At 38.3% G+C, this 16,014-nt stretch overlaps 1 protein-coding gene across 4 annotated transcripts in view; it reads left to right on the top strand.

The window, feature by feature from the left end:
- Positions 1-7,057: 7,057 nt before the first annotated feature.
- Positions 7,058-16,014, top strand: part of CDK7 (cyclin dependent kinase 7) — a 35,528-nt gene continuing 26,571 nt past the window's right edge. For 2 of the 4 annotated variants that reach the window (XM_036887761.2, XM_036887762.2), the window contains exons 1-2: positions 7,058-7,242; positions 7,576-7,635. In XM_036887761.2, coding sequence (XP_036743656.2) covers positions 7,177-7,242; positions 7,576-7,635 — 126 coding nt within the window. In that variant the 5' untranslated portion in view covers positions 7,058-7,176. The remainder of the gene's footprint in view (positions 7,243-7,575; positions 7,636-16,014) is intronic. The other 2 variants (XM_036887764.2, XM_036887763.2) reach the window with 1 other exon arrangement.

Genomic DNA, 16,014 nt, shown 5'->3' with positions numbered 1-16,014 from the left:
CTATTTTGAGTTTTATGAGGAATCTCCATACTGCTTTCCACAATGGTTGAACTAATTTACATTCCCACCAGCAGTGTAGGAGGGTTCCCTTTCTCCACATCCTTGCCAACATTTGTTGTTGTTTGTCTTTTGGATGGTCGCAATCCTTACTACACTAATGAGGTGATATCTCATTGTGGTTTTAATTTGCATTTCTCTGATAACAAGCGATGTGGAGCATCTTTTCATGTGTCTGTTGGCCATCTGAATTTCTTCTTTGGAGAAGTGTATGTTCAGCTCCTCTGACCATTTTTTGATTGGATTATTTGCTTTTTGTTTGTTGAGGTGCATGAGCTCTTTATATATTTTGGATGTCAACCCTTTATCATATCTTTCATTTATGAATATATTCTCCCATATTGTAGGATGCCTGTTTGTTCTACTGGTGGTGTCCTTTGTTGTACAGAAGCTTCTCAGTTTGATGTAGTCGCACTTGTTCATTTTTGCTTTTGTTTCCCTTGCCCGGGGAGATATGCTCATGAAGAAGTCGCTCATGTATATGTCCAAGAGATTTTTGTCTATTTTTGTTGTTGTTGTTATGATTAATCTACAGTTACATGAAGAACATTATGTTTACTAGGCTCCCCCCTTCACCAAGCCCCCCCACAAACCACATTACAGACATGGTCAATCAGCATAGTAAGATTTTGTAGAATCACTACTTGTCTTCTCTGGGTTGCACAGCCCTCCCCATGCCCCCCTCCGCCACATTATACATGCTAATCATAATGCTCCCTTTCTTTTTTCCCCACGCTTATCCCTCCTTTCCCTCCCATTCTCTCCAGTCCCTTTCCCTTTGGTAACTGTTAGTCCATTCTTGGGTTCTGTGATTCTGCTGCTGTTTTGTTCCTTCAGTTTTTTCTTTGTTCTTATACTCCACAGATGAGTGAAATCATTTGGTACTTCTCTTTCTCTGCCTGGCTTATTTCACTGAGCATAATACCCTCTAGCTCCATCCATGTTGTTGCAAATGGTAGGATTTGTTTTCTTCTTATGGCTGAATAATATTCCATTGTGTATATGTACCACATCTTCTTTATCCATTCATCTACTGATGGTCACTTAGGTTGCTTCCATTTCTTGGCTATTGTAAATAGTGCTGCGATAAACATAGGGGTGCATGTGTCTTTTTCAAACTGGGCTGCTGCATTCTTCGGGTAAATTCCCAGAAGTGGAATTCCTGGGTCAAATGGTATTTCTATTTTGAGCATTTTGAGGAACCTCCATACTGCTTTCCACAATGGTTGAACTAATTTACATTCCCACCAGCAGTGTAGGAGGGTTCCCCTTTCTCCACATCCTCGCCAACATTTGTTGTTGTTTGTCTTTTGGATGGTGGTGATCCTTACTGGTGTGAGGTGATATCTCATTGTGGTTTTAATTTGCATTTCTCTGATAACTCGTGATGTGGACCATCTTTTCATGTGTCTGTTGGCTATCTGAATTTCTTCTTTGGAGAACTGTCTGTTCAGCTCCTCTGCCCTTTTTTTAATTGGATTATTTGCTTTTTGTTTGTTGAGGTCCGTGAGCTCTTTATATATTTCGGATGTCAAGCCCTTATCGGATCTGTCATTTATGAGTATATTCTCCCATATTTTAGGGTACCTTTTTGTTTTATTGATAGTGTCCTTTGCTGTACAGAAGCTTTTCAGCTTGATGTAGTACCACTTGTTCATTTTTGCTTTTCTTTTCCTTGCCCAGGGAAATATGTTCATAAAGAAGTTGCTCATGTTTATGTCCAAGAGATTTTTGCCTTATGTTTTTTTCTAAGAGTTTTATGGTTTCAAGACTTACATTCAGGCCTTTGATCCATTTCGAATTTACTTTTGTAAATTAACTGGGGTTAGACAGTGATCCAGTTTCATTCTCTTACATGTAGCTGTCCACTTTTGCCAGCACTATCTGTTGAAGAGACTGTCATTTCCCCACTGTATGTCCATGGCTCCTTTATCATATATTAATTATCCATTTATGTTTGGGTTAATATCTGGACTCTCTATTCTGTTCCACTGGTCTGTGGGTCTGTTCTTGTGCCAGTACCTAATTGTGTTGATTACTGCAGCATTGTAGTAGAGCTTGAAGTTGAGTAGCGAGATCCCGCCTTCTTTATTCTTCCTTATCAGGATTGCTTAGGCTATTCAGGGTCTTTTGTGGTTCCATATTAATTTTTATTTTATTTTATTACTATTATTTTTTTATTTTGGTATCATTAATCTACAATTACATGAGGAACATTACATTTACTAGACTCCCCCCAATACCAAGTACCACAAACCCCATTACAGTCACTGTCCATCAGTGTAGTAAGATGTAGAATCACTACTTGTCTTCTCTGTGTTGTACAGCCCTCCCCGTGCCCCCACCCCACATTATACATGCTAATCATAATGCCCCCTTTCTTTCCGCTCCCCACCCTTATCCCTCCCTTCCCACCCTTCATCCCCAGTCCCTTTCCTTTTGGTAACTGTTAGTCCATTCTTGGATTCTGTGATTCTGCTGCTGTTGTCTTCCTTCAGTTTTTTCTTTGTTCTTATACTCCACAGATGAGTGAAATCATTTGGTACTTCTCTTTCTCTGCCTGGCTTATTTCACTAAGCATAATACCCTCTAGCTCCATCCATGTTGTTGCAAATGGTAGGATTTGTTTTCTTCTTATGGCTGAATAATATTCCATTCTGTATATGTACCACCTCTTCTTTATCCATTCATCTAGTGATGGACACTTAGGTTGCTTCCATTTCTTGGCTATTGTAAATGGAGCTGCGATAAACATAGAGGTGCATGTGTCTTTTTCAAACTGGGCTGCTGCATTCTTCGGGTAAATTCCCAGAAGTAGAATTCCTGGGTCAAATGGTATTTCTATTTTGAGCTTTTTGAGGAACCTCCATAATGCTTTCCACAACGGTTGAACTAATTTACATTCCCACCGGCAGTGCAGGAAGGTTCCCCTTTCTCCACATCCTTGTCAACATTTGTTTGTCTTTTGGATGGTGGCAATCCTTACTGGTGTGAGGTGACATCTCATTGTGGTTTTAAGTTGCATTTCTCTGATGACTGATGATGTGGAGTATCTTTTCATGTGTCTGTTGGCTATCTGAATTTCTTCTTTGGAGAACTGTCTGTTCAGCTCCTCTGCCCATTTTTTAATTGGATTGTTTGCTTTTTATTTGTTGAGGTGTGTGAGCTCTTTATGTATTTTGGATGTCAACCCTTTATCAGATCTGTCATTAATGAATATATTCTCCCATACTGTAGGATGCCTTTTTGTTCTATTGGTGGTATCCTTGCTGTACAGAAACTTTTTAGTTTGATGTAGTCACACTTGTTCATTTTTGCTTTTGTTTCCCTTGCCCGGGAACATATGTTCATGTGTTGATGAAGCAGTCGCTCATGTGTATGTCCAAGAGATTTTTTTTTCCGTCCCAAAGATTCTTGCCTATGTTTTTTTCTAAGAGTTTTATGGTTTTAAGACTTACATTCAGGTCTTTGATGCATTTCGAATTTACCTTTGGGTGTGGGGTTAGACAATGATCCAGTTTCATTCTCTTACATGTAGCTGCCCAGTTTTGCCAACACCAGCTGCTGAAGATGCTGTCATTTCCCCATTGTATGTCCATGGCTCCTTTATCATGTATTAATTGACCATATATGTTTGGGTTAACATTTGGACTCTTCATTCTGTTCCGCTGGTCTGTGGGTCTGTTTTTGTGCCAGTACCAAATTGTCTTGATTACTGTGGCTTTGTAGTAGAGCTTGAAGTTGGGGAGCGAGATCCCTCCTGCTTTATTCTTCCTTCTCAGGACTGCTTTGGCTATTCAGGGTCTTTTGTGGTTCCATATAAATTTTAAAACTGTTTGTTCCAGTTTGTTGAATAATGCTGTTGGTATTTTGATAGGCATTGCATTGAATCTGTAGATTGCTTTGGGCAGGATGGCCGTTTTGACAATATTAATTCTTCCTAGCTAAGAGCATGGGATGAGTTTTCATTTTTTAGTGTCCTCTTTATTTTCTATTAAAAGTGTCTTGTAGTTTTCAGGGTATAGGTCTTTCACTTCCTTGGTTAGGTTTATTCCTAGGTACTTTATTCTTTTTGATGCAATTGTGAATGTAATTGTTTTCCTGATTTCTCTTTCTGCTAGTTCATTGTTAGTGTGTAGGAAAGAACAGATTTCTGCACATTAAGTTTGTATCCTGCAACTTTGCTGAGTCCAGATATTAATTCTAGTAGTTTTGTAGTGGCATCTTTAGGGTTTTTTTATGTACAATATCATGTCATCCACAAATAGTGACAGTTTGACTTCTTTATCAATCTGAATTCCTTGTATTTCTTTGTTTTGTCTAATTGCTGTGGCTAGGACCTCCAGTACTATGTTGAATAACAGTGGGGAGAGTGAGCATCCCTGTCTTGTTCCCGATCTTAGAGGAAAAGCTTTCAGCTTCTTGCTGTTAAGTATGATATTGGCTGTAGGTTTGTCATATATGGCCCTTATTATGTTGAGGTACTTGCCCTCTATACCCATTTTGTTGAGAGTTTTTATCATGAATGGATGTTGAATTTTGTTGAATGCTTTTTCAGCGTCTATGAAGATGAGCATGTGGTTTTTGTCCTTTTTTTTGATGTGGTGGATGATGCTGATGGATTTTCAAATGTTGTACCATCCTTGCATCCCTGAGATGAATCCCACTTGGTCATGGTGTATGATCCTCTTGATATATTTTTGAATTTGGTTTGCTAATATTTTGTTGAGTATCTTTGCATCTATGTTCATTAGGGATATTGGTCTGTAATTTTCTTTTTTCTTGGGGTCTTTGCCTGGTTTTGTTATTAGAGTGATGCTGGGTTCACAGAATGTGTTTGGAAGTATACCCTCCTCTTCTACTTTTTGGAAAACTTTAAGGAGAATGGGTATTATGTGTTGTCTATATGTCTGATAAAATTCACTGGTGAATCCATCTACCAAACTTCTTAGGTAGTTTTTTGATTACCAGTTTAATTTCTCTACTGGTAATTGGCCTGTTTCATTGTGGGAGGAGACTAAACAAGTGTATTAATACCAGAAGGCAAGAATCTTTGGGGCATCTTGGAATCTGGCTACTATCAGTAGGTAAAAGTGCTTTGCAAACTATAAAGTGCTATACAGATGCTGAATGATATTTTATACATACAGTGACCTATAAGACGCAGAATATCATTAAGTGACTTTTTGTTAACCTATTTTAAATGTCCCAAAATAGGGATTTTGATATAGTAGCATGATACAATATAGTTGATTCATATGCCATGGCACATTTAGGGACCTCAGGCTTCACAGGCACACCATCAAATTCAGCTCAATATTTAGCTTATTTCTACTATCAGTGAGGTTAGATTATTGTTACAGTGATGTCCTTCAGAAGAAGTGCTGACCTAGGTTGTGAGACACCATGTGTCATTAGGTATGATTGCATAATTAAGAGATACAAGGGGTAAAGATAGTGTGTGTTCAGCTATTTCTGATAATTTTACCTATTAATTTATCAGAGTTCAATAAAGACCAACTAGTGACAAAGAGCTGGAAGGTGACCAACAGTTATGTAATGGCTGACATAAACTGAGCACTGTCAGACATATGCTAAGAGTTTTTGAAGTGTGTATGCCTTGCCGCAACCCAATGAATATAGTTCCTATTACAGAGGAGGTCACTTGGAAAAAATGTTAAATAACTTGCCCAAGTCATAAATCTAGTGATTGAATACTTGTGGGTGCAGTATTCAAATGCAGGTAGTCTAGATCCAGAGCAAGGACTCACCTCTCACTAAACGTCACCTTTACTAAATTAAGAGCCTTTGTTATTCTGCTGCCCTCTTCAACATCTCTCTGAAAATGAGGATACTCAACTTGTAGAAACATCAAATACTCTTGTGTAAAACCTTGGAATTAACCTTTTGTTCCCCACAACCCATAGCTAGTCTGTCAGCAAATCCCACTGGCTAGAGGCCAAACTGGTACCACCTAATAGAGTAATTTGGACTATTGCAGTAATTTTTTAATGGGCCTTCTTGCTTTTCCTTGCCCCTCTAAGTCTACAGTGTAGTCTCTCACAAAAGCCAGACTGAACCTTGTAAAACATAAATCAGAGTGTATCACTTGACTGCTCAAAATTCTGCAGTGGCTTTTCAGTGATGTCTTTCTTGTACCTCTGTTTAAAACGGCAAACTCTGTTTCTATCCCATTTCCCCGCTTTATTATCTCTAGAGCACTTACCACTATATACCATAGCATTTTACTTATCTCCTTCTGTTGGGAGGCAGGGATCTTTGTCTTTTTTCTTGATTTCTCAGAGTGTACAACAGTCTGACACACACTAAGCACTCAATATATATTTGTTGAATAAATAAATAGTTTGTGGATTTGTATGAAAATTCATGAGAACCAAATTTGGGTACTGGTCAATGAGCACCTATGTTTAAATTTTGTGTGTGTTTCATTTAATGCTCACAACCACTTATGATGTAGTCTTTCTATTTTACAGAGTAGACAACTGATGAGTCAGTTCTACGTAAGCACAAAATTTTTCAGTTGATTTGGGTTTTGTTTCTGGGCGTGCTTCTTTATAAAGTAACTGGACTAAGACTGCCGCTTGACTAGTCCTTAAGAACTGGGCACTCGTCTAAGTAACCTGAGGTTGCAGGGCTAGGCGTCCACAGCAACCCTGGCAACAGGACGCCCAAGGGGAGGAACCAGAGAGCGAGACCAGGCACAAGGCCAAGTCTTCAACACTCCTACACACCTATTAATTCCAGAACTCAGAACATCGTATGAGAACGCTGACCCGTCCATGGCAGTGAAGGAAATGTCTAAGGTAAAACGGCAACAGGGCGAAAAGCTACGCACCGCCAGAAGATAAAGCAGCTTCCGGCTCCAGGCGACCACGTGACAGGGTGAGGCGCAGCGCAGAAAATCCAACCTCTGCCTTGAGCTTTGCCACAGGGCGGGGCTATTTAACAGCAACACGCCCACCCCGGAAGTAGGGCGGAGCAAAAAAGTGCCCCCCCCCCAATGAACGGAAGTGGCTGTTGGAGGCTTTAAGGTAGCTTTAAATTCCTGCTGTTTTCAGAGCTACCCCCTTTCACTCGGATTCGGGCTTCGCGTGACCAATGGCTGTGGACGTGAAGTCGCGAGCAAAGCGTTATGAAAAACTGGATTTTCTCGGAGAGGGACAGGTGAGGTTCTCGGTCGGGATTCCGAGGGCCCCGAGCCGCCTCACAGCCTCGCCGGCTTCCTCGTGAAAGCCAGAAGACTGGCCTGGCTGCTTGTTCTCTTGTCCGGACACACCTGCTGCCCCTCAGTACACCTTGAAGGTGACCCTGAGCGGCCCTCTTCTTTCAGAAGAATGGACTGGCGGGGACGTGCACTGCTCCACCACGCTTCAGGCCACCGCTAGTCTGCTCCAAGAACCCCTGGGTTCTTTGCTTCCCAAAATCTTTTTTAAAAACGTAAAAAGGCAACAGAAAAAAGCTCCCACAAGCTCACGTTATTTCTGTTTTTCTCTCTAGTTTGCTACGGTTTACAAGGCCAGAGACAAGAACACCAACCAAATTGTTGCCATTAAGAAAGTGAGTTGCAGTCTGTTGTTTTTCCTTGAAGATACCCGTGTTTGAGCCGATGGGTGGTCGTTTTACTACTCTTGATCGTGCTCTGCTACTGAGCAGTTACTTATGTCATTTTCAAAGAAAATATCATTTATTAGTGTCTTGTGTTTCAAGATGGAACTCGGGTTGAATTAGTGTTTTGTTCGTTAACTGAAATTGAAATGAAGAGGAAGCTGTATATTTGTTTTATAAACTCAGATGTTGGCATAGGGCACAAGTACTGCCTCTGTTGGGTCCTTAGAGCTATTTAATATGATCTTTCCAGGTTATTATTTCTGCCTCACTTGCATCCACTCTGTGTATCATGTCAGTATTTTTGGTGTACAGATTTACCATAAAAGGCTTTCACCAGCATTAGCAACATTGATGTGCATTTTTAAAACTCATTTAAGCTTTTTTACTTGCATTCATTCAAGAAACTTTGGCCGTATTTAGCTAACTTTCTATATGCCAGGCACTTGCACCTACATTTTTTCATTTAACTCTCAAAACAGCCTTGTGAAATAGGTAATTTTCCACTTGAGGTATCTGAGGCTAGGAGGGATTAGGTGATTTATCAAAATGACCCAGATAGTAAACGCTGAAGCTAGCATATATATCTAGGTGTCCTGCTGCCAGGCTGATTGCTCTTTCTACTAAAATCTACTGACTTGCTCTACTACTGCAATCAATAATCCTCTCAAGGAGAGGCTGTTTTTCTCAAATCCTGAGGCCTGTTGGTGAGGTAACCACCTTCTTATTGTTCCTGTTCCTATTTGAATCTGTTTCTCCTTCAAAATTCCTAACTCCTTAGAGGCAAATCCCTCTCATTCACTTAACACCTGGCTCCCGCTCTTACTCTGCACAATTATTCCTGCTATTGTTACCCTTTTTACTTTTTCTGACTTCTCACTTCTTCTTTTTCCAGTTGATGTTCTATAATTCAGCACTACAGCTACTCCCTTGTAAAACTTGAACTCCTCTGACCCTTTCTAAAGCAATCTATTTTATTCTACCCCTGGTTCACTATATTCAAGCCACACGTACCTTTCTGTCCTTTGAACATATTAATTTATTTATACTTAGGACTATGGCAAGTGCATTTGTAGACATTTTCCACTTGAGGTATCTTAAGGTATGTATTTCCACTTGAGGTATTAACTTGACCAACTGACATTATCTCTTCAAACTGTTGGCATACTGATTTCTGTACCTTGTCCGATGGTATATGATAGTGTTAGTGGAGCTTTTTGTTTCCTTGCTTTTAACATGAATAAGAATTTAGAATCATACCCCTTGAAGGTGACTGAGAATGGCATCTTGTTTTCATTTAATTTTTCAGGTAATTTCAAGATACATCTTTGTGGTTTTAAAAGTCAGTTAATAGGCCAAGACTTTTAACGTGTCTGGCTCCCCAATTGATGGTTTTCACTCCTTCGAGCAATCACTTTAAAACTCCTATAACTGTTTCCTCTGTATTTACCTCCATTTTAAAAATTAATATGCTTATATCATTATTTTTGAGTGGTTCCCCTCCTCCCCAAGCTTTTTGTACCTGGAGGTTTGTACCTCTTAATGCCCTTCACCTATTTTGCCTATCCCCCAACAACCACAAGTTTTGGCAACCATCTCCCCTCTAGCAACCCCCAGTTCATTCTCTGTATTTATTAATCTGTTTCTGTTTTTCTCATTTGTTTTGTTTTTTAGATTCCAAATATAAATGAAATCAAAAAGTATTTGTCTTTGTCTGACTTATTTCACTTGGCATAATACCCTCTAGGTCCATTTCATGTTCCAAATGGCAAGATTTCATTCTTTTTAATGGCTAAGTACTCTTCCATTGTGTATATATACCACCTCTTTATTATCCATTCATCTGTTGATGGACACTTAGGTTGCTTCCATATCTTGGGTATTGTAAATAATACTGCAGTACACATAGGGGTGCATATAAAAGATATAAAACATATCTTTTAAAACAGTGCTTTTGTTTTTTTTGGGTAAATACCTAGAAGTGGAATTATTGGGTCCCATGGTATTTCTACTTTAAATTTTTTGAGGAACTGCTATACTGTTTTCCATAGCAGCTATACCAATTTATATTCCCACCAACAGTGCATGAGGATTCCCTTTACAGCCTCACCAACTCATGTTTTTCTTAGCTTTTTACTACTAGCCATTCTGATTGGTTTGAGGTGATACCTCATTGTGATTTTAATTTGCATTTCCCTGCTGATTAGTCATGTTGAATATCTTTTCATATGTCTAATGGGTCTCTATGCCTTTTCGGTAGAACATCAATTCAGGGCCTCTGCCCATTTTTTTATCAGACTTTTTTTTGCTGTTGAGGCATATGAGTTCTTTATATAATTTGGATATTAATCCTTTATTGGCTATATCATTTGCAAATATATTCTCCCATTCAGTTGGTGGCCTTTCATTTTGTGAATGATTTCCTAAGCTGTGCAAAAGCTTCTTACTTTGATGTAGTTCCACTTGTTTATTTTTGCTTTTGTTCTCTTGCCGTGGAAGACAACCAGAATAATTGGCAAGGTCACTGTCTAAGAGTTTATTGCACATGGTCTTGGTCTTCCATTTACGTCTTTAAACCATTTTGAGTTTATTTTTGTGTATGGTATAGGACAGTGATCCATTTTCATTCTTTTTCAGGCATCTGTCCAGTTTTACCAACACTATTTATTGAAAATACTGTTTAATCCCCATTGTATATTCTTGCCTCCTTTGTCATAGATTAAGTGACTACATAATGTGGGTTTATTTCTGGGCTCTCTGTTCTGCTCCATTGTCTGTTTTTGTGCCAGTACCATACTACTTTGATTGCTGTAGCTTTGTAATATAGTTTGAAATCAGGGAGCATGATACCTTCAGGTTTGTTATTCATTCTCAGTTTGCTTTGGATACTGGGGTCTTTTGTGGTTCCATATAAATTTTAGAATTATTTGTTCTAGTTCTGTTAAAAATGCCATCAGCATTTTGATGGAGATGACATCGAATTTGTAGATTGCTTTGAGTAGTATGGACATTTAAATTACTTCTTCCAGTTCACTGGCACAGTATATCTTTCCATTTACTTGTGTTATTTTCAATTTCTTTCATCAGTGTCGTACAGTTTTCAGAGTACAGTTCTTTCACCTCCTTGGTTAAATTTATTCCTAGGTATTTTATTCTTTTTGATTCAATTATAAATGAGATTATTTTCTGGTGGAATTCATTATGTATCTGGATATTGATCCTTTGTCAGAAGTAGGCATTGCAGATAGCATCTCCCAGTCTTTGGCTAGGATTTTTGATTATGGTATCTTCTGAGGCACAGATGTTAATTTTTAATCTAGTTGAATTTGGCCATTTTTTTCTTTTTCTTTTTTTTAATTAAGGTATTATTGATATATACTCTTATGAAGGTTTCACATGAAAAAACAATGTGGTTATTACATTTACCTATATTATCTAGTCCCCACCCATACCCCATGGCAGTCACTGTCCATCAGTGTAGTAAGATTCCACAGATTCATTGTTTGCCTTCTCTGTGCTACATTGCCTTCCCTGTGACCCCTCACACCCTGTTTACTAAACATAATACCCATCAATCCCCTTTTCCCTCCCCCCCCTGCCCCACCCATCCCCTTTGCTAACTGCTAGTCCCTTCTTGGAGTCTGTGAGTCTTAACGTTGTTTTGCTTCTTCAGTTTTGCTTCGTTGTTACACTCCACAAATGAGGGAAATCATTTGGCACTTGTCTTTCTCTGCCTGGTTTATTTCACTGAGCATAATATCCTGCAGCTCCATCCATGTTGTTGCAAATGGTAGGAATTGTTTGTTTCTTATGACTGAATAGTATTCCATTGTGTATATGTACCATATCTTCCTTAGCCATTCATCTACTGATGGACAATTAGGTTGCTTCCATATCTTGGCTATTGTAAAAAGTGCTGCGATAAACAGGGGTGCATATGTCTTTTTGAATCTGAGAACTTGTATTCCAAGGAGAGGGATTCCTGCTTCAAATGGTATTTCTATTTTTAGTTTTTTGAGGAACCTCCATATTGCTTTCCACAATGGTTGAACTAGCTTACGTTCCCACCAGCAGTGCAGGAGGGCTCCCCTTTCTCCACATCCTCACCAGCATTTGTTGTTCTTAGTCTTTTCGATGCTGGCCATCCTTACTGGTGTGAGGTGATATCTCATTGTGGTTTTAATTTGCATTTCCCTGATGATTAGTGATGTGGAGCATCTTTTCATGTGTCTGTTGGCCATCTGAATTTCTTCTTTGGAGAACTGTCTCTTCGTATCTTCTGCCCATTTGTTAATCAGGTTATTTGCATTTTGGATGTTGAGGTGTATGAGTTCTTTATATATTTTGGATGTTAACCCCTTGTTGGATATGTCATTTACAAATATGTTCTCTGTACTGTAGGATGCCTTTTTGTTCTGTTGCTGGTGTCCTTTGCCATAAAGAAGCTTTTTAGTTTGATGTAGCCCCATGTGTTCATTTTTGTTTTTGTTTCCCTTGCTTGAGGAGATGTGTTCAGGAAGAAGTTGCTCATGCTTATATTCAGGATACTTTTGCATATGTTGTCTTCTAAGAGTTTTATGGTTTCATGACTTACATTCAGGTCTTTGATCCATTTCGAGTTTACTTTTGTGTATGGGGTTAAACAATAATCCAGTTTCATTCTCTTGCATGTAGCTGTCCAGTTTGCCAACACCAGTTGTTGAAGAGGCTGTCATTTCCCCATTGTATGTCCATAGCTCTTTTATGGTACATTAATTGAACATATGTGGTTGGATTTATATCTGGGCTCTCTAGTCTGTTTCAGTGGGCTATGGGTCTGCTCTTGTGCCAGTACCAAAGTGTCTTGATTGCTGTGGCTTTGTAGTAGAGCTCGATGTCAGGCAGCATAATCCCCCCAGCTTTATTCTTCCTTCTCAGGATTGCTTTGGCTATTCAGGGTCTTTTGTGGTTCCATATGTATTTTAGAACGATTTTCTCTAGTTCGTTGAAGAATGCTGTTGGTATTTTGATAGTAATTGCACAGAATCTGTAGATTGCTTTAGGCAGGACGGATATTTTAACAATATTAATTCTTCCTATCCATGAGCATGGGATGTATTTCCATTTATTGGTATTTTTTTAAATTTCTGTCATTAGTGTCTTGTAGTTTTCAGAGTATAGTTTTTCACTTCTTTGGTTAGGTTTATTCCTAGGTATTTTATTCTTTTTTGATGCAACTATAAATGGAATTGTTTTCCTGATTTCTCTCTCTGCTAGCTCATTGTTAGTGTATAGGAATGCCACAGATTTCTGTGCATTAATTTTGTATCCTGCAACTTTGCTGAATTCAGATACTAGATCTAGTAGTTTTGGAGTGGATTCTTTAGGGTTTTTTATGTACAATGTCATGTCATCTGCAAACAGGGACAGTTTAACTTCTTCTTTGCCAGTCTGGATGCCTTTTATTTCTTTGTGTTGTCTGATTGCCATGGCTAGGACCTCCAGTACCATGTTGAATAGAAGTGGGGAGAGTGGGCATCCTTGTCGTGTTCCTGATCTTAAAAGGAAAAGCTTTCAGCTTCTCACTGTTAAGTATAATGTTGGCTGTGGGTCTGTCATATATGGCCTTTATTATGTTGAGGTACTTGCCCTCTGTACCCATTTTGTTAAGAGTTTTTATCATGAATGGGTGTTGAATTTTGTCAAATGCTTTTTCAGCATCTATGGAGATGATCATGTGGTTTTTTTCCTTCTTTTTGTTGATGTGGTGGATGATGTGATGGATTTTTTAATGTTGTACCATCCTTGCATCCCTGGAATAAATCCTGCTTGATCATGATGGATGATCTTTTTGATATATTTTTGAATTTGGCTGGTAATTTTTTGTTGAGTATTTTTACATCTATGTTCATCAGGGATATTGGTCTGTAATTCTCTTTTTTTGTTGTGTCTTTCCCTGGTTTTGGTATTAGAGTGATGGAGGCCTCGTAGAATGAGTTTGGAAGTATTCCCTCTTCCTCTACCTTTTAGAAAACTTTAAGGAGGATGGGTATTAGGTCTTCACTAAATGTTTGATAAAATTCAGCAGTGAAGCCATCTGGTCCAGGAATTTTGTTCTTAGGTAGTTTTTTGATTACCAGTTCAATTTTGGTGCTGGTAATTGGTCTGTTCAGATTTTCTGTTTCTTTCTGGGTCAGCCTTGGAAGGTTGTATTTTTTTAGAAAGTTGTCCATTTCTTCTAGGTTATCCAGTTTGTTAGCATATAATTTTTCATAGTATTCTCTCATAATTCTTTGTATTTCTGTGGTGTCCATAGTGATTTTTCTTTTCTCATTTCTGATTCTGTTTATGTGTGTAGATTCTCTTTCTTTCTTGATAAGTTTGGCTAGGGGTTTATCTATTTTATTTTCTCGAAAAACCAGCTCTTTCATTGATTCTTTCTATTATTTTATTCTTCTCAATTTTATTTATTTATGCTCTAATCTTTATTATGTCCCATCTTCTTCTGGTTTTGGGTCTCATTTGTTCTTCTTTTTCTAGTTTCATTAATTGTGTGTTTAGACTGTTCATATGGCATTGTTCTTCTTTCCTGAGTTAGGCCTGTATTGCAATATACTTTCCTCTTATACGGCCTTTGCTGCATCCCACAGATTTTGTGGTGTTGAATTATTGTTGTCATTTGTCTCCATATATTGCTTGATTTCTGTTTTTATTTGGTCATTGATCAATTGATTATTTAGGTGCATGTTGTGAAGCCTCCATGTGTTTGTGGGATGTTTCATTTTCTTTGTGTAATTTATTTCTAGTTTCATACCTTCATAGTCTGAGAAATTGGTATAATTTCAATCTTTTCTAATTTACCAAGGCTCTTTTTGTGGCCTAGGGTATGATCTATTCTTGAAAATGTTCCTTGTGCACTTGAGAAGAATGTGTATGCTGCTGGTTTTGGGTGTGGAGTTCTGTAGAAGTCTGTTAGGTCCATCTGTTCTATTGTGTTGTTCAGTGCCTCTGTCTCCTTACTTATCTTCTGTCTGGTTGATCTGTCCTTCAGAGTGTTGAAGTCTCCTAGAATGAATGGAATGCTTTCTATTTCCCCTTTTAATTTTGTTAGTATTTGTTTCAAATATGAGCTTCCTTCTGTGTTGGGTGTGTAGATATTTATAATGGTTATATCTTCTTGTTGGATTGACACCTTTATCATTATGCAATGTCCTTCTTTGTCTCTTGTGACTTTCTTTGTTTTGAAGTCTATTTTGTCTGATACAAGTACTGTAACTCCTGCGTTTTTCTCCCTATTAGTTGCATGAAATATCTTTTTCCATTCCTTCACTTTTAGTCTGTGTATGTTTTGGGGTTTAAACTGAGTCTCTTGTAGGCAGCATATGGATGGGTCTTGTTTTTTTATCCATTCATTGATCCTGTGTCTTTTGATTGGTGCATTCAGACCATTTACATTTAGGGTGATTATTGATAGGTATGTACTTATTGCCATTGCAGGCTTTAGATTCATGGTTACCAAAGGCTCAAGGTTAACTTCCTCACTATCTAAAAGTCTAACTTAACTCACTTAGTATGCTATTGCGAATACAATCTAAAGGTTCTTTTGTTCTCCTCCTTTTTCTTCCTCCTCCATTCTTTATATATTAGATATCATATTCTGTACTCTTTGTCTATCCCTTGACTGACTTTGCAGGTAGTTGATTTAATTTTGCATTAGCTTAGTAATTAACTGCTCTACTTTCTTTACTGTGGTTTTATTATCACTGGTGACCGTTATTAAACCTTAGGAACACTTCCATCTTCAGCAGTTCCTCCAAAACACACTATATAAGATGGTTTGTGGGAGGTAAATTCCCTCATCTTCTGCTTATCTGGAAATTGTTTAATCCCTCCTTCAAATGTAAATGATCATCTTGTCCAATAAAGTATTCTTGTTTTGAGGTTCTTCTGCTTCATTGCATTAAATATGTCATGCCACTCCCTTCTGGTCTGTAAGGTTTCTGCTGAGAAGTCTGATGATAGCCTGATGGGCTTTCCTTTGTATGTGATCTTTTTTCTCTCTCTGGCTGCTTTTAATGGTCTGTCCATATCCTTGATCTTTGCCATTTTAATTACTATATGTCTTGATGTTGTCTTCCCTGGGTCCCTTGTGTTGGGAGATCTGTGCACCTCCATGGCCTGAGAGACTATCTCCTTGCCCTGACTGGGGAAGTTTTCAGGAATTATCTCCTCAAAGACACTTTCTATCCCTTTTTCTCTCTTTCCTTCTTCTGGTACCCTTATAATGTGAATATTGTTCTGTTTGGATTGGTCACACAGTTCTCTCAATAATCTTTCATTTTTAGAGATCCT

The sequence above is a fragment of the Manis pentadactyla genome, chromosome 2, assembly GCF_030020395.1.
Source record: "Manis pentadactyla isolate mManPen7 chromosome 2, mManPen7.hap1, whole genome shotgun sequence".
NCBI lineage: Eukaryota > Metazoa > Chordata > Mammalia > Pholidota > Manidae > Manis > Manis pentadactyla.
The sequence above is the reverse complement of the archived record's forward strand: the minus strand, read 5'-3'. Positions and strand labels throughout refer to the sequence as shown.